General features: G+C 36.0%; 1 protein-coding gene across 1 annotated transcript in view; it reads right to left on the minus strand.

The window, feature by feature from the left end:
• Nucleotides 1-20,617, minus strand: part of ROBO1 (roundabout guidance receptor 1) — a 296,401-nt gene that overhangs the window by 50,131 nt on the left and 225,653 nt on the right. Inside the window, exons 7-14 of the mRNA XM_065741854.1 lie at nt 15,058-15,066; nt 12,241-12,365; nt 10,351-10,522; nt 8,032-8,237; nt 5,497-5,578; nt 5,157-5,325; nt 4,891-5,057; nt 1,294-1,415 (exon numbers count right to left, since the gene is read on the minus strand). Coding sequence (XP_065597926.1) covers nt 1,294-1,415; nt 4,891-5,057; nt 5,157-5,325; nt 5,497-5,578; nt 8,032-8,237; nt 10,351-10,522; nt 12,241-12,365; nt 15,058-15,066 — 1,052 coding nt within the window. The remainder of the gene's footprint in view (nt 1-1,293; nt 1,416-4,890; nt 5,058-5,156; nt 5,326-5,496; nt 5,579-8,031; nt 8,238-10,350; nt 10,523-12,240; nt 12,366-15,057; nt 15,067-20,617) is intronic.

Genomic DNA, 20,617 nt, shown 5'->3' on the forward strand with positions numbered 1-20,617 from the left:
TGAAGTAATGCTTACTTTTTAAATTGCAGAAAAGCCACAGGCCACCCAAGAAACTGACAAAAAACTGGCTGCCTAGGAAAGGTTGTAAGTAAAGGTCAAACAAAATTGTGCTAGGAGCCTCAAGGATGTTTTAACATTATTAGTTAAAAGAGGAAACTGCACAGTGCAGGTGGCCTTACTGAAGGTAAGTGGATGCACCACAGAAGATATTACTATCTTGTAGCACTGAGGAGCCCTGGTCATAGACCAGGATTCCACTGAGCTAGGGCTCTTTTACAGAATCAAAGTGTCTTTGTTCTTGCTCAAAATGTTCTGCCATGGAATTGCACGGTCTGCATCCTGTGCTCTGACTGCCAATATACAGATTTGATCAGATGGAAGACCTGAAAAGACTTCAGAGCTCAATCCCATCTGATAAATTCCTGCACTAGTGTAACTTTCCCCCATTTTCTTCTTCATTCTGCATTCTATTCAAATCTGGTCTTCTTTTAATTGTATTTTATTTTGTTGTTGTTTGTTACTTTTTATTTTCCATCCTGCTCTTTCTCTTCATTTCTACTACTCAGTCGCCAAATGTCTCCCTGGCAAGATGCAGCAAGCTCCAAACTTTTGTAAAACTACTTGAATTTCTTTCACATATGTTTTCCTTTCCCTTGCTTCAGGACTTCTACAACGTTGTTTCCTCACTCTCCCATTTCCCTGTTATACTCTTCACAAGACCAGCTTCCTGTTTCCTCCTCTCAGAACAATACCATCAGAACATCTTTGAATTGTTATTTATGTCTCTTCTGCTTGTTCCACATGTGTTCATAGCACTGTGGGAAGAATAGTATATTCAGATGAGGTTATTTTGGTTTGGGTGTGTTTCTCAGTACATATGTAGGATGGAAGTAACACTTTCAAAGATAATTATGCATTATTTCCCTCCAGTGGTGTCTGACAGATGGGGAATTATCCACATTATCTCATTAGGGGACTAATACACTTCCTACTGAAAGTAGTACAAAAGCTTCAAATGATTTAAACTAAGAAGATTGGTTCTTCTGTATCCAGAGGAGGGCTTGGGAACTCTCACCACATTATAAGCAACATTCTCTACGGAGACAAGAAATAGTGAAAATGGGACAGAGTTCAACGAAGTACAAAAACAAACCCCAAGTATTACTCTTTCCGAAGAAAAACATGGGGAATTATTTAAAAACAACGCAGCTTATGAAGAGTGACTCCACAGTGGTCTAACAGTGTACTTCAGCATCGCATATAACCACTTTCATGATGTGGATTTATACTTACAGTCCAATGAACTTCAATTGATGAGGAAGAAAGGATAGTAGGGTTGTGCAGATGTAGTACCACATCACCTAGCTCCCTCTGCACCTGCTTGTGATCCACACCTTGACTTGTCGGTGGAACATCTGTAATGATTTAAGATTCAATTCTCACAAATATATGTAATTATCAAAATAAGCATATAAAAATACAAATAAATATATCATAAAACATAGTAATGTTCATCAATAATGCTTATACCAGGTACTCTTCACTAATGAAAGAAAAATCTACAGAAAGTATTTTCCTGAGTTAATGGTGCCAAAAAAATACACTGCATTTTGACAAAAACAGGAGGGAAATGATGGATAAAAAGGAAGAACCACATTCACAGAGAACTTTGGTAAACGACCACAGCAGCATCTCTTTATTCTTTCCTGCCAGGAGAAATTTCCTATTGTACACTCCAAACTCCAACAGAGGCTGTGAAAATGATATGAAAGGGCCATTGTATATGCTTTGTCTTCAGATAAATTAATGGGCAAACTTACTATTTTAAATTACAGAAGAAACAAAAACTGCAGAAACTAAAAGCAAGTCAAGTAGCTGAAGTTTCATCAGATAGCAGGTGACTTCTGTAAACAGAAGGCAGTGAACAGCTGAGTGTGGTCTCACTCTTCTGACATTTGGTCTATCTTAGAGTTCAAAGAACTGGCCATACACATGAAGGGACAAATTCCTCTCAAAATAGGCAGCAGGATAATGGAAACACATTACTGCATGCTGTGTTTTTGAAAAGAATACTGAACTGAAATGGAATGACTGTCCTAGACATATATAAAATTTATAGGACAGTCAATAATAGAGCATCTAAAATACACATGTACTACAGACAACAGAGGAACACAGTTTCTATTTTGATTTCATATGTTTTCCTCCGATCACTTCATTTTAGAAAATACCATGATGACAACAGTTAAAATTATGGACTAGGGAATTCACTGAATGTAGTTAGACTGATTTTTTTTTTTTTATTCCTAATAAAATTCCAGATACAGAGCAACGCATTACATAAACCTTACTCTGATCTCCTCTAGTAATTAGATAAGATTAGGAAACCTTCAAAGGGTTCTGTTCTCTGAAGATCTTGGAAAATTCCATACCTGTCCACTCGCAAGACAGGTTAAAGAAAGTACTTAGAAACTGTGTATATATCTATTAAAACCACTGCAATAAGTCATTGCAGGTATCCTAAAAGTTGAGGTTTGGTAGATGCTGATTTTAAAGGCACTTGTTACACGTAAATGAAAAAGATGCAAAGCATCCTTTTTGCATGGTCATTATATTCTCAGTTTAAATTTTCAATCTTATTTAAATAATATTAAAATTTTTGTTAGGCTGCATTTAACAAACAAACAAACAAAAAAAAATCCATGTGAGAACAACTTTCCAAAAACACAGTTCCCATTTTGGCTTATAAAACTTATGCCACTTTGCAGTCTCATCACATAGTTGTCTTAAATATCTGCAAAACAATGAGATCTCTCTAAAGTTAATAAAGCAAATTGAGATTAGCATGCAATCACTAGAGGACAATTCTAGCCTCTTAGCAAGGAATACTGATTATATGCAAAAAACTAAATAAACCAAAGAAACATCAAAATATTACTGCTGTATCTATTATGCTCTGCCTAACAGTTCATTTATAGCAGAGCATTTCCCTTCCCACCATTTCTTCAATGCTTGGAAAGCATTAGAGACAGAAAATTCTGTTTGGAGAACTGCCTAAATATCATCTTGCTTGGAATGTTACAAGAAAGTTCAACAATTAGTGACATTTTTGCTACTAGTTATAAAAGGTGAGTCACCAACAATATGACTAAAACGATTAATGGTCTCAGCCTTTTGCAATTCTGTGTTATAGAACTACATGCATCATCTATTCTATCCTTTCTTGGTTAGTTTCTGAAGTTTCCAATACAGGGACTGTGCGTAAGAACACTTGAGCATGTTTTTAATGTTGGTCAGGCCTAAAGGCTGAGGTAAGTTGGATGTCTGATCTGGACATGAATTTAAGACAAGGCAATAGATTCCTATGAACAGAAGTCAACTGTGAAATGTTTGAACTTGCTACACTCCATGAAAAAGTGATTTGTATAGAACACTGCAGCCCACCTGCTCACACAGTAGCACATGTTGCTCTTTGAGGCAGGCCTAGGAACCTGTGTAATTCCTATCTTTCTCTGCAGCTATAATTATGCTGCTTATCCATCCACTGAAATAGTTACCAAGGAGAAGAAATGCATAATAACAAAGGATAGCAATATGGAACTGCCCACTGTCCATGGAGAAAAATCTGCTTTCAGACCAATCTCAGAACAAACTGAAGATTTAGTTTCCTTCCAAAAACAGATGTGCTTACTTCTGCAAACAAAGAAATAAACATACAACACAGGCACTCTTATTAAGCCAATGGTTCAAAATTTGCACTGGAACAATATAGGCTACAAAGTTCCTACAACCATCAAAGAATAATTTGTTTTGGAAGGAGTCTTTAAAGTCATCTAGTGTGCCTCCTAAGTAATGAACAGAGACACCTACAGCTAGACCATGTTTCTCAGAGCCCTGTCCAGCCTGACAGTGAATGTCTCCAGGGATGGGGCATCCAATACCTCTCTGGGCAACCTGTGCTAGTGCTTCACTACCGTTACTATAAAACAACTTCTTACTTATCTCCAATCTTAATCTCCTCTGTTTTAGTTTGAAACTATCCCTCCTTGTCCTGTCACAACAAATCCCACTAAAGAATCTGGCCCCTTCTTTTCATAGACCCTTCTGCAGATACTGAAAGGCTGCTCTCAGGTCTTCCCAGGGCCTTCTCTTCTCCAGGCCAAACAGCTCCAGCTCTCTCAGTCTGAAGTTGCAAAGTATTATTTTCTGAACACTATCATAAGCATAATTCATTTCCTACACTGAAAATAAATGTATTTAAAATTTTGCATAGATTCAGTCTCAGCAGACTCAGTCAGCAGATGACTCCTTCACAAGTTACTCCCCAGTTCTGTCTTTCACTTGGCTATCTGTAAGTATTGTTTCTCTTTCCTATTGTTTTGCTTCCAACAGCAGTACCACTGCAATGCTTTCAATACACTACTGAAAGCTCTTCTGTACTGGCTCACAGTGGGCAACTCCTTCAAATTTTAAATTTCTTTCTTTCCTAATGTTGCAGAAGCCAAGTTAAATCATATGCTGTTTCTATCTCTAAGCTTCATTTGGTTCACTGGACACAATCATAACATTTCCATAGAATTAAAGGATTTGTGTGATAACTTCAAAAATCAGAGATCACTTCTGTTGCTAGTAAGAGCTATTTTGTAAGATGCAACTATCTTTGTATAAGATGGTAAGATAACTCCCACAGGCAACACATTATGCTGTCTAAGCAGCTTTTAGAATTTATGCCATAGGGAAACACAAGTTAAACAATATATTTCATTACCTAATGTATATCACAGTCAGCACAGATACTTGAAAGCAAGCAAAATTTCTGCATCTGGTATTTATTGGCCAATCTGTGGCGGCCACTGTGGACACCTAAAACATTCAGTACCAAAAGCTTACCTTGAGTTTTCACTGGATCAGATATTTGGCTTGGGTCACTTAGTCCATATGCATTAGCTGCTCTCACAAGGAATAGATAAATTGCACTAGGTTTCAGCCCTTTAACTGCAAAACTCTCTGTTTTTACATTTTCAGCTACAGTTTGCCAGCTGCTACCAGACGCATGGCTAAGGATAAAACACATACAATAGCAAGTTAGCGTGTCCTTCTTTAACAGTATACTGTATAGAACTTGAGTACAGCAAGATCACATGAGACACATATACCTGAAGGCCTCAATTATGTAAGAGGTTGGTGTTGCACCTGAATTCAAATTTGGTTGCCATGACAACGTTACTGTATTTCTGCTGACATCTGTAACCTCTGGTTTTGATGGAGCACTAGGAATCAAGTTTGGGTCAGTGGGTCTTGGTGGCTGCACTGGGACTCCAAATTCTAACAAAAGAGAGAGAAATACTGAGTATGGATAGACAGGAAGCAGCTGTAAGCTAAATGCTATTCACATCTGCACTGGCAATTTATGGCAGAGTCAGATAATTATTGCATTTCAATTTTTGACTTTCTTTTATGCATTTTCTCCATGCAGAGAGAACCTAATTGATTTACCTTGGACCTCTATGTAAGCACTCCATGTAGCCTCGCCACTTGGGGTTGATGCAACGCAGGTGTACCGACCAGTGTCACCCAGCTGAGCAGGAAAAAAGAAGAATAAATATTTGAAACAATCAGGCACTCAGTGGGCTAGAAAAGTAATTATAGCTCTGTACATTTCTCTATGAATATGAATAAATCTTTTAGTCTGCAGAAAACTTTGAATGACAACCTTCTTACATTAGAAAGAAGAGTATCATGTGCTAAAAAATGAAAAGGGCCACGTTTCTGAGTATTCTCTGAAAAAGTGGATATGTTGCATATTTTTAATTTAACACTGCCCATTCCGAAATCAACATGCTGAAGGCCAAATATTGTAGCACTTACTCCTTCATCTGTAGAGTTCTTAAGTAATTGAAAAAGAACTTACATGACAAGATTCCCATGCAATCTTATACCTAAATAATGCTTAGGGGCTTGTCTGGACTGCAGAACTGTAGAGAATGTTGTTTGTAAAACAAAGCTTAAGTTTTTCACAAGGCCTAATACCTATCCGTTTCTTTGCGTGAGTATAAATTTCACCCTAAGACAGACCTAAAGAAAAGATCTCTGTATGTTACTCTTATCCAGTTCTGAATTATGGCTTATTTGTCTATATGTGACACAGCCACATTTCAAAATAAATATGGTTTGGTTTTTTTTGGTATGTTTTTGCTTGTTTTCTAAAGAAATGCTACCCTTGTAAGGTCCCAGCCTCAGCAGAAGTCCATAAGTTCATAAGTTCATAAGGTTGGAAAGGACCTATAAGATCATCTAGTCCAACCATCCTCCTATCACTATCTCTACCCAACTACTAAATTAAATCCTTTAGCACCTCATCTAAACGCTTCTTGAACAGCGCTAGGGATGGTGCCTCAACCACCTCCCTAGGCAGGCCATTCCAGTGCCTGACCACTCTTTCAGAGAAAAAATGTTTCCTCAGGTCTAATCTAAATCTTCCCCGGCGCAACTTGTGGCCATTCCCTCTCGTCCTGTCATTATTCATCAGGGAGAAGAGGCCCACCCCCCTCCTCACCACAACCCCCCTTCAGGAAGTGGTAGAGTGCAATAAGGTCTCCTCTGAGCCTCCTCTTCTCCAGACTAAACAATCCCAGCTCCCTCAGCCGCTCCTCATAAGACTTGTGCTCCAGACCCCTCACCAGTTTTGTTGCCCTTCTCTGAACACGCTCCAGGGCCTCAATGTCCTTCTTGTAGTGAGGGGCCCAAAACTGAACACAGTACTCGAGGTGCGGCCGTACCAGAGCTGAGTACAGGGGGATGATCACCTCCCTGCTCCTGCTGGCTACACTATTTCTAATACAGGCCAGGATGCTGTTGGCCTTCTTGGCCACCTGGGCACACTGCCGGCTCATGTTGAGCCGAGCATCAAACATGAGAGAGGAACATCAAACATCATCAAACAGAAGAGAGGAAGCACTGAAAAATGAGATGTCTAAAGTCTCACAGAATTGCTCAGGTTGGAAAAGACCTTCAAGATCATCAAGTCCAACCACAACCAAACCATACTACCCTAACTCTAACAACCCATTATTAAGTCACATCTCTGAGCACCACATCCAGATGGCTTTTAAACACATTCAGGGATGGTGGCTCAACCACCTCCCCAGAGAACCTGTTTCAGTGTTTAACAACTCTTTCTCTAATGAAGTTCTTCCCTGACATCCAATCTAAGCCTCCCCTGGTGCAACTTGGGGCCATCTCCCCTTGTCCTGTCACCTGTCCCCAATGAGAAGAGACCAACCCAGCCCTCAAACAGTGTAACCTGTAATTGGAAACAGAACAAATCTATCAAACATTAAAAAAAAACCATGTATTTGGCCTACTTTTAAGAATTAATACATTTCAAACCATATAAAAGAGAACAGAGAACAGTCCAGTAGGCAAAATCTTAACAGGATTTTAAAGCATTTTACATTTTGCTAGGCATGATCAGCAATAACAACCAAGAAGACCAGGAATTTGTTACAGTTCCCTAAGCCAGGTATGTGACAGGCATTAACCATTTTAAGTCAGGGCTACACTATATTTATCAAGGGAATATATTTAAATCAGAAAGATTATTTTGAAAAAGCTGTGAATAGGACTCTATAGCCGCAGTATGCTAAACAAAAGCTTTCCTTATAAACATTTGAAATAATTAGATCATTTTAATCTATTAGTGATGAAACCCAAATAATATACGGATTCGTCTTACTGAAATACAAGTTTTTCTTCTTCCTTCATGTTTTAAGTAACAAATAATCCCCTTAATTATTACTTAAAAGCATTTTTTCATTTGAAATAATAGGCCTCAGGCTATACAAGCTGTGCTGTAAAGCTTAAAAAATGAACCATCTGAAAACAAAGTATCAAATATTTTAATGCAATTATTTAACAGTTCATTAATTTTAAATGTAGGATTTCTAACATGAAAAATGACCTGGAGAAATAAAATAAAATTAAACAAACAACAAAACTCAGCACAAAAAGAAGTCTGCCAGTTCAAGCTACCTTGGCATATCGGATCTGTAATGCTCCTGTCTCCAACTGCTTGATGCGAGAGTCCTGGGTTGAGATCAGGATCCCATCCTTTTTCCAGAGGATAGTGGGTGTTAAAGTGCCCGTGGCCACACAGTTTAGTACTAAAGTACCATCTACAGCTACAGTCTGATTCACAGGACCCTGTCGAATCACAGGAGGAGGCCGGTCTGCAATCACTGCCAGAAGAAACAACAGGAAATAGATTTCTGCGACTGGAAGCAATTTTCTAATCATCTAAGCAACAGCAGTTGCTTGAAGCTTTGAAACAAACTAAAGATAATTAAACAAGTAATTAAAGTTGGAGGCATGCATTATTCAGGGCATGGTGCATCATAATGATGCACAGCTACAGAATTTATAATGATACACAATACACTAATTTCAGAAGGGAAAGAAGAACTACACATTACACAGGTATTCTGCAATTGCAGTACCTTTATAAAGTTATAACAAAATGAGAAAGGATCTCCCAAATTCTTTGCAATGCTCAGTTTTTACCTTGTTCATTTTTTTACCATGCAGCACACCTGTATAACAGAATTCATACTTCCAAGATTCAGTGATAGAGATTTAAGAGGTAGGCAGACATTGAATAAACTGGCAAATACATAGGATTTTTTTTTCATAAATACTGTGAACCATCAACTTATCTTTGTGCTGTTTCCTAACTGGGAGACGTCTTCCAGTCGAGTAAACACAAAGCTAACAAAGTACCATATGAAAACTTTTCAGCAAATAAGCACAGTAGTTTCAGATTTGCAGTTCTATAACAACTTCATCTGCAATACCAGCTCAAAACCATAAGCAGAAACCCACAGTGTGCTCACAACAGTTGTACTGCATCGTTCATACAGTGGAAATGAAATGGTCTTGATGTGTTATTAAGTAACTATGCACAGAAAGGTATAAATAAAGCATTCATAGAGACAGGAATTGCTATATGGTTTTGTTTTTTCCCCATTATTCAATGGATAACAAGAAAAGAAGTAAAACCTATCTTGTTGCGTGATCCCCTCTCACCCGTATCATTTCACATCACATAGGCTGATGATTTGAAAGTAGCCATAACCTTAAACGACATAACTGTGCTTATAGCAGAGTTATGGGGGTTGATGTAACTGAAAAGCTGATTTGGCTGCTGAAATACAAACCTGAAATACTGAATTTGGGAACATCAAATAGTTCTAAGGGTATTTTCAGACAGGGTGTTAGTGCTGTTTTTTTTTTTTTTTTTTGGCTAAGTCCCAACGCTTGTAATTTCATTTGCATGTTCAAATGACACTTGACATTTTCAATTGCTTAATTTATCTTTTACTTCTTGTCCCAACCTGTTGTAATGCACTCCAAAGCACTGTGAGGGCATTAGTATCTTTCTCACCAAAGTCAGCCAAACAAAACTCACATATAGTTTATATTTAACTTTGGCAAGTTTCTAAAGAGCTTTGCAGATTCCAATAGTAAAGGCCGTACATAAAGTCTGCATATAATTTTCCAAATACTTTTCTGAGCAACAGATTTTTTCTTCAAACTTATGCTTTGGTTTGCTATTAATTATTATTATTTAAAGCTAAATAATTAATTTATGAAGTAGTTAGTAAAAATCATCTATGATATAATGCCAAATGTCAAAAATGTATAAAAATAACGAACACCAGAAACGATACGGATACGCTGCTATTCATTATTGACCCACATAAACTTCACAATATCTATGCCACTCACTTCCTGCCCTAAGTAGCCGCCTTGCTGACTGATCTATGCTCTACAGGTGAATTTAATGCTTGCAATAATGTTCCCTGCAGCTTTTTCATGTAAAATTTTGTTCCAACTCCCTCTAAAAGGAAAGATAACACACATTTGTATGTTATTCTACTGACCCCAGTTCAGACTGAACTGCTAGAACAAGGAAAAAAATTACGCAAATGCAGATACTAAGTGAACAGATAGGGAGTAAAGAGTTAGGCAACAGATGATCTGAAAGTAAGATAAATCTAGCTGGGGAAAGGAAAAAAAAACCAGCAAGATAAATTAACAAATCTGCCAAAAATCCATAATGTGAAATGTACTTATTGAATAAAAAAATACTGTTACACAGGAAAATGGCAACGCACAATATCGAAAATTTAAACTCATGACAGAGATGTCCCAAATAGTATTTTTAGGTTCAAATTAGAAATGCATGCCATATGTGTTTATGTAAAGCAGATACAAGTGTCACATCCTCTCACTGATATATTTAAATAAAAATATAAACTTTGAAATGATAAAAAAAAGAAAAAGTGTCATTACCATCAGTAACTTCCAAGTAGGCTTTCGTTATGATGCTTCCTGCAACATTTAAAGTCTGGCAGATGTAGTATCCAACATCAGATCTCTGGACATTGGTGATGGTGAGATCTCCTGTCTGGGAAACTGAAAATCGGCTGGATGACTGAGGGGGCTGGTATGAGAAAAGCAGGTTCTAGAAGACATTTAGGAAAGAGAGTTAAAAAAGAAAAGTTAAATAAACGCAGACATCAATAATCTTAAATACACATAAACAATGATACTATATATAAAACATTTTGCTCTTCATACCTTAAGCATGTCTATATAGACATAATGACATAGACCAGAATAGCTCTTTTAAGATTTTTTGGTGATAAAATAGGTACACATTTGCACTGATCGCATACGTCATTTGCAATTGCTCTACTAATCTCTGTGGTCAGTGCTGGGCTTTACACAGTTTTTAATAGGCACTAGCAAAGATCTAGTACGTACAGGTGCCGTGATTGTGCAAGCAACTGTGGAGAGCCTAAAAAATTTTCTTCAACATCTTTTTTTAGAGTTTTGTCCAGGACATTCCATTTATTGCATTTCAAATGCAAATATTTGATTACTGATTTGGATTTCAGCTTCCTATTTCCCAAGAATGGAACAGTTTTTTTTTTTTTTTTTAAAGAGATGCTGCTTGGGTTTCTGTAATCATAGTGTTTATATTCCATAACAAACCTTGTAATACATAATTTAATCCTAAGCCAGTGTCTAGTCAGATAGATAGTTTGGGAAGAAGTCCATGGTATTTTACCAACAATGCTCTGAAGTCAAACTGCAAACAAAACAGTACCAGTTTGTTAAATCAAATATTACTTTGAAATTTCTACCTTTGGACAAACAAGGCCATTTTTCATCTCCCTCGCTTAACTTTATTTTGAATTTCCAAAAATCATCTGAAAGAATGAGGCACTAAATGTTCTATTTTATCATTAGCAAATCCTAGTTACGGACCTCCTCTGTTTCCTCCATTCGTCAAAAGTAGTTGCCACTCAGAGCAGCGAAAAGTCAAAAAAATTATGTACTAGACAATTGTTAGCAAAGAAATCTAGGCCATACGAAAATGTAACTAGTACCATCACACACATATATTTAGAGATTGACCTCTGAATTTGGTTACTAGCCTTGTACTTACAAGTTTAAACAGACTTATTCAAAAAAGAATATTTTGCACCTTTCTTAAAAAAATAAAGACGACCTCGAGAGAAAACTGTGCTTCTCTTGCTATACTATACTTTGTTTCACTCACTGGCTTTCAAGATTCTTTACAAAGAAGCTGAAAATCATCTTCCCTCACATTCAAATAAGGAATCTGGGAGAAAAAATGATCTTTTCAGGTGAGACCCGAAATGGACTCAATGGAAAAATAGATCTCCTTAGTTCCAGGTCATCGTCCCGTTCAAGCAGTGATTAAGATAAATAGAGCAAAACAAAGTATTGATTTACCAGAGAGAAATATGCATCCAGCAAACTAATATCTGCAGCGTAAAAACAGCCATATTTTCTGAAAATTTAGGTGTATGTGGGAATTAAGGCAAACTTTGGCATTAGCAATCTTTCTGCCTCTTAAAATTTCTTCCTGATATGTATTTCCATTTCATGGAATGTTTCTACTTGCTTCATGAATTTATTTTTACATTTACGGGGAAAACTGGAGACTAAGAGAAACCTAGATATCCTTTCTAGAAAAGTTGACATCACATAGCATACATATGCTTCAGAACTAGAAAAGAAATACCAAACAGCTCCAGTCTCTGGAGCTATTTTCCACAACTTAAATACAAGAATTTAAACATTTTTCACTTGTGTAACAATTTCCCTTCAAGAAACTGTCAGAAAGAATGGACAGAAAGTCTGCTTTACCTGACTTCCTTCTCTCCGCCAAAAGATGGCTGGCTGAGGGTTCCCAGTTGCTTCACACTGGAAAGTCACTGTTCTTCCCAATGCAGCTACCTGGTCACGAGGCTTTACAACAAACTGTGGAGGCTCTGAAAGGGGAAAACATTAAAAAAAAATCAACTAAACAACTACACTACAGTCGAAAGACTGAAGGTAGCTTATGTGAAAGCCATGATTTGACTTCTGACTTTGAATGGTGCACACTATGGTATTCAGATGTCTTCAACAAGGAGAGATGGGACCAAGGCTCATCAGCCTCTAACTGTCACAGCTTGATCAGCACTCTGATTGCCTTTGCTGTTGCTGAGTTCTGACTGTGCACCATTTGATTTTTATTAGTGACCAGCTGTACAAGAAATTAAGTCCCACTGACTTAATGAGATAACTTCCACAGCAGCAGACACCAATATGAGCAAATCTGTTAGAATTTGGTTTCTAAGAGAGAGAAAAATCCACAAGTCACAGTTGAGAAATCTCTGAACAGCAATTGGCCAGCCCACAGGCCACATTTTGTCAAGGGCTGTAATAAGCCCTGTTTAATAATTATGAATTCAGGTTTACATGCACAAAGGTCATCACTGATTTATGAGAAAAAAAGCCTTTCATTGTTTATGTAAGAGACTTCTGATGCACTGGGGGGGTCTTAAAATTTTTTCAGTTTAACTCAAAAGCCCTTGAATTACTATTGAACAAATGATAACGATTTTAAAATCTTCAATTCAATTACTGAAGAGGAATGAATTTAAAGCAACAGCAAAACTGCATGTCTTCCTCATTTACATAGGCACAGGCATGTTCAAACAAAATATATATGCAAATGAAGGCAAATTTGAAACATCTGCTCAGCCTAACATTATAAATACTGCCAGCATTGTTCGAACTATCTGATTTATAGAGACTTCAACAACCTCTTCATCCAGTAGTAAATAGAATGTCAAAAATTATGTCAGTCACATTAAAAAAAATTGGTGTAGTTGACAGCATTAGATACATTGTTGGGGCTAGCACAGAAAAATAAATCCAGCTTGTTTTAGGCTGTCCACTCTCAATCCTTGAATAATATGCACTAAATGAAAATCTGTTTACTTAGTGTTTACTCAGTTCCAATGCCTAAACTAATTAATCTCTCCCTCTTGTTTGGGTTGAGAATAATGGAGATGCTTTGAATTTGACTTAAATAAGCTGAATGTTTTTACTTTTCCTTTAAAACACCTCTATACTTAAAAGCTTTTCTTTAAAAACGGTCAAAATTATGTCTTTTGAAGATGACGCTCTACGTGTTTAATAAAAATCAAGTAACTACAACAACTTCTGCAGTTACTGAATTCATTCTAAAATCCTTTCTAAAAAAACTGCTGTCAGTGTTCAAGAGGGAAATACTTGCACTTAACTACTTATTTACTCCCCTCTGCATATGTCACTGCTCCCTAAAAAGTTCAGCGTAGACTATATTCTTCCTATCCCTCTCATGATTTGAGGGAATTTTAAATTGTGACATACCCTTACATCTAGATGTAAATGCTGCTTTTCCCAGGACTATCTTAGATAAGAAACTACATGATGTTAAGGTGCAATTGACCTAAAACAATTAGCAAACTTCAAAACATTTAGCTCTGAAACATTCAATCAATGCCTTGGAAGGAGATATGGGAAGATTATGTCATGATAGCATGTTTAATTTAGAAAGGAAGGTGAAGCCATTGGGGGTTTACCACTGGGTTGTAAGGTGTGAAAGGAAAAATGGAGATGAGGGTAAAGCACCTTCATTATGCTGTTGGAATTGTAATAACAAGAATAAATTTAGCATATAGTTAAATTAAGGTTTGTCTGGTTCTGTACTAGTTTGTGATACAAAACCACAACATAACAGAACCAAAAGTTTCTCAGTTCTGTGCTACTGCATACAATTTATCAGGCTGAAGATTAGGTTGAACTTGAGAGAAAATACAGTTATATACAGACACAAATAGCTGTGACCACTGGAGAAATAGCTGAAAGCCTGTGATTACAGTACCCGAAGATTACTGTTCAAGGACTACTGAAAACAAACAAACAAAAAAGATGGAAAATGTAGTTTCCCAGGTAACCACAGCAGAATGTATGAAATATAAATTAGTACATGCCTCTATGTATTACTTTAAAAATGTATTTCACATGTATAGTATTCAAAATATTTATGCATATGATGCACATCTGCATCTATTTGTCTTCTACATCTATTCCTATTGTGAATAATGAAAATCCTATTCACCTCCATTTCTGAAAAATTAAAACAGCACTAAATGAAACTTTTATTAATTTCTCTTCATTGTTTTTACTGCCCTGGAAGCAATTGCAACAGAATTTCTTTTAAATTCAGTTTGCTTTCACACCTTGGGTCACACAAACAAGTGACGTATCATGAATGTTCTACAGAAGATGATGAATTAATAATCTACTTAAGGAAAAAACTTCTATCTTTGAGACCTTTAAAATAAAAAAATAATTTTCTTTTGTAGAACATAAGTTCAACTATTGCAGGCATTGATGATAGAAGACATTACGATTTGAATTGTTATATCAGGTAAAAACAGAAAAGTTAGCAACCCATTACCTTTCTCTTTGTCATTAAGTTACCCATACTTCATGCAGAATTTATTCTGTGCGATGTTTCTTGTCAATAACAAGTAAAAGATGGGAGTTGATTGGTTGAAGGACATGGAAGGGGATGGATGGGAAGGGGAGATGTTCCCGTCACAGTGATACGATGATTAGAAGATGGCCAATAAAATTTCAACTTACCAGACACAACTAAAAACAAAAACAAAACAAAAAGAAAACATGGAATAAATAAAATTGAATAGACATGAAACAAAGCAAAGAGTAAAGCAAAATTTGAAAGCAAAAACAAACAAACAAAAAAAGATCTTTGGTAAGGACCTTAGAAAGTACATATATATTCTGTTACATGAAAATAGGTCACAATTTTTTTGTTTTATTTTTAAATGCATCTCTCAATCATACTGAAAGCAGGCTGGAAAGTAAAATAGGCAACAGACTAAAATAATGGTCATGTAACTTGGGCTCTTTTCCAATTCCTTGCAACCAAAGGTTCTTGAGGGACACTGAGGACAACTTCTTAAACATATTATTATTTCTTTGCATCAAGAGCTTTCCATGGCAAAATTAACTTGAAATATCCAGTAAATATCATTTTGCAACATTGCTGAAATTGAACATTGACATTTATACCCTTTTTAAGGCATAGAAACATCTACAAATGGAAAATACTTTTCTGAGGCTAACAGCTATCACAAATTAAGCTCACTCAAAAATTAACAACATGCTGAGGCATTTAATCTCCATACCAATCTTTTCCGTATAAAATTGCTGTATCAAGGTCATAATGCTCAGTATTAAATTGCAAAAGCAAAGTAAACCACAACTGAAATTAATCTATACAAAACTCTTAACTTTTCCCACTAAAAATCTCAATTTCATGAAAATAGTCAAAGGTTAATCTGTCATGAAACACTGTATTTCTGAACAGAAATCTAGTGATAAATTATCTAATAGTAAATGTCACAGATATAGAGAGGCTATTTTCACTTGTAAAGAAAGGCATCTTAGAAAAGGTTCCAACAAGAAATCACGAGTTGAAAGAGCAGATTCAAAATAAAAAAATGCACACTGCTCAAATAGTATACAAATACAGATACTGGCAAATAAATAAATAAATAAATAAGCAAGCAAGCATTTCAAAACTTGGGTCCCTTTAAGATGAGAGTAAGACAAAACTGTTCTGTTTTTATACTGAGTAGGTAAATATCTGCAATATGCCATCCACTGATAAAACGTGTGGAGGAAATAAATAACATCCGCTCTGTCAAAATTCATTGGACATGTAGAATACCAGCTTATAGTTCAAATAAACACAAGACTCCAGGTGTATTATGAAAATGAAGCTGAAAGAGAATCAGTTGTTAACAGGAACCTGGATTATGTCAAGAAGCTGCAACTGAAATTGCAAAATTCCAGTCAAATAGAGAATTCCTCTTTTCTGTTAGAGACATTTTTTTTATACAATCCCAAACAGAGGAAGTCAAAATGCACATTTTTTCAACATTAATTTTTTAAAGGAGATTTTTAAACCACACTTAGAATTAAAATTGGAAATCATAAAGAAATCTCAAGTCATCTTAAAGTGTGTTAGTTCAGTATTTGTCTAAGAGAAAGCACTGTGAATTACTCTGCTAAGATTATCATGACCAATCTCCAATTTATATGATGGGTGACCAAGAAATGATAGACAAGAATTCCCAAGAGTAATATACTTGTTCTCAAGACTGAGCTCCTAGCTTCTTCATCGTGTATTTATATGGCACAGTAACTATTCCTTTTTAACTGAAAATCTCTCTACTAAACTCACAATCACAGTTTGACCTGCTCTGGAATTAGAAATGTTTCTCCATAAAACACAGCTCATATTCTATATGAACTACGATCTAGTGTGATAAGAGACATAATGGGATGCTACTCTTGCACAGAGGATTGCACTCTCAATTACCAGTTTTCCACTACTTGAAAATGACAAAGAAAAAAAAAAGCCTGCCTGAGCCTTCTCCTGAAATCTCACAAATCTCCCTTGATCGCTCAATTACATTTCTACAAATTAAATTAACTTCCAAGTGCTGAATTTCCACTTTTCTTTATACCAGATGATTTTGTTACTGTATGTCAAAAATGATCTTGCCAAGCAAATATACTTTTTTGCCCACCTGTAAAAACAGAATACTGATACATGAAAATAAATCTCTGTAGAAACAGGGCACCACACTGGTTGTGGATCTGTAGCCAGTGCAAGGGGTGAACATTCTTAAAAAAATTTAAAACAGTTCTGTCAGAGGGAAATCATGTGGTTTAAAAGAACAGTAACGGAAACAGCTGCAACAAAGACTTTCTCCATTTCATAGACACATATATACTATTGATATCTAGAGTTACTGAAATAGAGCAGTAAATCATTTTTACTCTGTTACGACATACTTTATTTGACAACACTCACATTAAAATATTAAGTAAATTAATTTTCCATGTGTTTAGCATGGCTTTTCACTGAACAGTATGGGGGAACAGTTTATTTGAAAAGTCAGGACAATAGCGTGAGACCACAAATACCAAAGGAGTAAAATATATGGCCTTACAGTAACTTCACTGAAGTTAAGTTTTATCAGGAAAGACATGTTTGGTCATTGAATAATTAAAAAAAAAAGGCAGTTTCCAAACATGTGACATGATGTTCTCATGTTTTTCTCGCCAGTAATTCTATCATCCTCACTGGGACTATTGATATTATTAAACCAATGTTCAGAAGTAGAAATTTGTAGTTTTAGGACTCAAACTACAGACAAGTACAATTAACAGATGTTAATGTAGCAAGCACTGTATTTGGTAGATTAAGTATTAGAGGATCATTATCCAATATTCAGGAATATTCAGTTTAGAAGCAAAAGGTTATAAGACCTCAACATACTGTAAGTAATGTCTTTATATCCCAATAATGGGTTTTTTAGTTCTTCTCATAAAGGTGAATGCAAACGTTGATCAACTGTTTCTCTAAAATTTATCAGTTCCTCAATATTTAGAGGCAAGCATTAGAGTTGTGTCTTTTTTTAGTCAATATAAGACAATCTACAATAATCAAGTGACATGAAAGCTGTGATACTAATTATCTACATCAAAAAAAGTAAATTGATAGGAATTTTCATTCATTTATACTGTGATACTTTATGAAATATTGGGTTTTAAGGTGGTAGTTAATTACTGGTCAGTATTTTTTTCTGCATATTAAACGCTCAGTAAGTACTGTTATGACAATTACTATGTATGAATACCTTCTTAGGTTTTCGGAATATATTTTGCTATTTAGCTGATGCAAACTTAATACCTTCAATTTAATCTCAGTGAATTTCCTTTCTGATTATTTGAATAAAAATCTCTATGCATTCAAGAACTACTTGACACCCTTATAGCATGTAGAAGCTAATAAAGGATAGCAAGACTGTACAACTCTACAATAGAGAAATCAAACAATCACAATCTTCAGGTCAATAATTACATGCAGTAATCAAGGTAATAGGCAGCCTTTACCTCCTGTATAAATCCTTAAGCACATGATTAATCTAGGAAAAGGCAGTCACAATGACATTCAGAGTATTTTTGATTAATTTTGTGACACGTTAATCCTAGTTCAAACAAAGTGGTTGAATATGCCTGCAGAAACAAACTGGCAGGAGATAGGATGCAGAGCTTGGGGAGCTTGCATTGATGATATGGTTGGCCAGGTACAGAAACCCCCGAGGACGCAATAGAAATAGAACAGAGATGCCTATTAGCTGTATTATTTGTAATGAAACACAGCAGCTTTCCAGAATGGCTGAAACCTTTTTGAACTCAGCTGTTTATAATCTCTATTTGAAAAAAGTGGCTAAAACAAGTACTGAAAGTTTGGGTACTGGAGTTACCTGCGGGGGAAGCATTTGTTTGAATATGGTTTACAAGTGTAACCAAGTCTTGTAATTCTTCAAAACAAAAATTAAGCAAGTCTGAAGATTTTCCTTTCTAACTCTTTTTCTAATAACAACAAATAGCTAAAAAGCTGCCAACTCATGAATACGTTTCACTGTTAAACCTGCTAAATTCTGAAACTTCTTACTTTCCAAAAAATGTTAAATATTTTCAGAGAATATACGAATAAGATCCACTGAATGCCTTCCTGCTACACATGTGACAGAAATTTATGTTGGTGTTCTGCAAAAACTATCAATAAAGGAGTTACTTTAAGACAACATGACATTTCACCTCCTTTCCAGTGATTGTAAGGGTCTTACCAAAGCAACGTGAAAAACCCAGTATCCTTGATAAGCAAGTTTCTTTGAAGCAATACTTTCTATAGAGAAATAAACAAAACTCAAAATCTCTTGTCGTCAAAAAAATATAAACGTTGTCATTCAGCTGTCTCCTAGCTACTTCTCCTAGCTGTGAAAAACATGGGAAAATAATACCAGACACATTTCAAAAGAATTGGAGTATATCCCTTTCCATTGTTATTAATCATTGTATTAACAACTGTAACTTCTTGAAGTCTACATACGTGCATAGAAATATGTATTTCCACAGATTTTCTGCTAAAATTCACCTTTTTATAAGACCAGACCGGGGCACCCATGCTTGCCATGAAAGCTTGCAAAGTATGTAGTCCCAGAGCATAAAGTGTGATACAGTGCAGTACAGACTTCTGAGGAAAGGTCTAACAGTCTGGTTCTAATTGTGCCACAACCACATACAGTCGAAGCATGATGTTTACATGTGCATTTTCAGTGTTTCAAATAAAAAGTGATGACTTTCAATTCCAAACTTCAGCAACAGAGTGATCATAGTTAATTGAATTTATGATTACTGGAAAATTTCTGTTTTGAGTTGCTGCTGATGTATCAGATAAGTACTTCTTAAGTTTATACAAATAAGTGACTACTGTAGCTTCAAATGAGCGAAGAGGAGAAGATATAAATGTAAAATGATTGGAGAGGAGAAAAAGATGATTATTTCCTGTAACAGTAGGAGAATGAAATTTAAAAAAAGACTGCCAACTGAGCATTAGAATAAACACTTCTGATAGAAGAATTGGTTTAGGAAGTAGTGGAAAACTAGAACCCCATAGTAATATTTCAGTTTTGTGCAATGAAAAAAATCTCAGTATCAATTTGTTGCTGTGCTCCTCAGCATATTCCACAATAAGGTTTTATTTATTTATTTATGTTCATTTATTTACAATTGACCCAAACTCCTTTCTCTGTTAGGAGCCAGAACAGTGAAGACCTGCTATGTGCTGGGCAGTAACCTGCAAGCAGGCTGACCGTAGTCTGCACTTCATTCTGTGCTTACCTGCTGCACACCAAGCCAGCAGCCTTGAGACAGTCAGAGTTTGAAGCCAGGACAGCCTCACCATCATAATGCTTACTCCAACCAAGCAAGCAGAATATATTCTCAGATTGAGCAGAGGTAAAGGGCTTACACCTGATGGCTTGGTACGCAGGGGATTGTGGACTCAGGAGAGCTAGTCTACTACGAGAAAGAGGTCTCACAAAATAAAATGCAAGTACTGTTCCTTTGTGCTAACCATATAACTATAACTTTTAAAATTTAATTACATTTAGGTCTGGGGAGACAGAATTGAGGATGTGTCATTAAGACACATATCTAAACATGTCTGTCATAATGTAAGTGGTGTGAGAGTTTTCAAACCAATGCTAGTACCATTTCTAGAGATAAACTGTCATACAACACAACCAAATGATTTTCT

The sequence above is a fragment of the Cyrtonyx montezumae genome, unplaced genomic scaffold, assembly GCF_038088225.1.
Source record: "Cyrtonyx montezumae isolate F1298 unplaced genomic scaffold, pur_monq_1.0 scaffold_3, whole genome shotgun sequence".
In the NCBI taxonomy this organism is placed as follows: domain Eukaryota; kingdom Metazoa; phylum Chordata; class Aves; order Galliformes; family Odontophoridae; genus Cyrtonyx; species Cyrtonyx montezumae.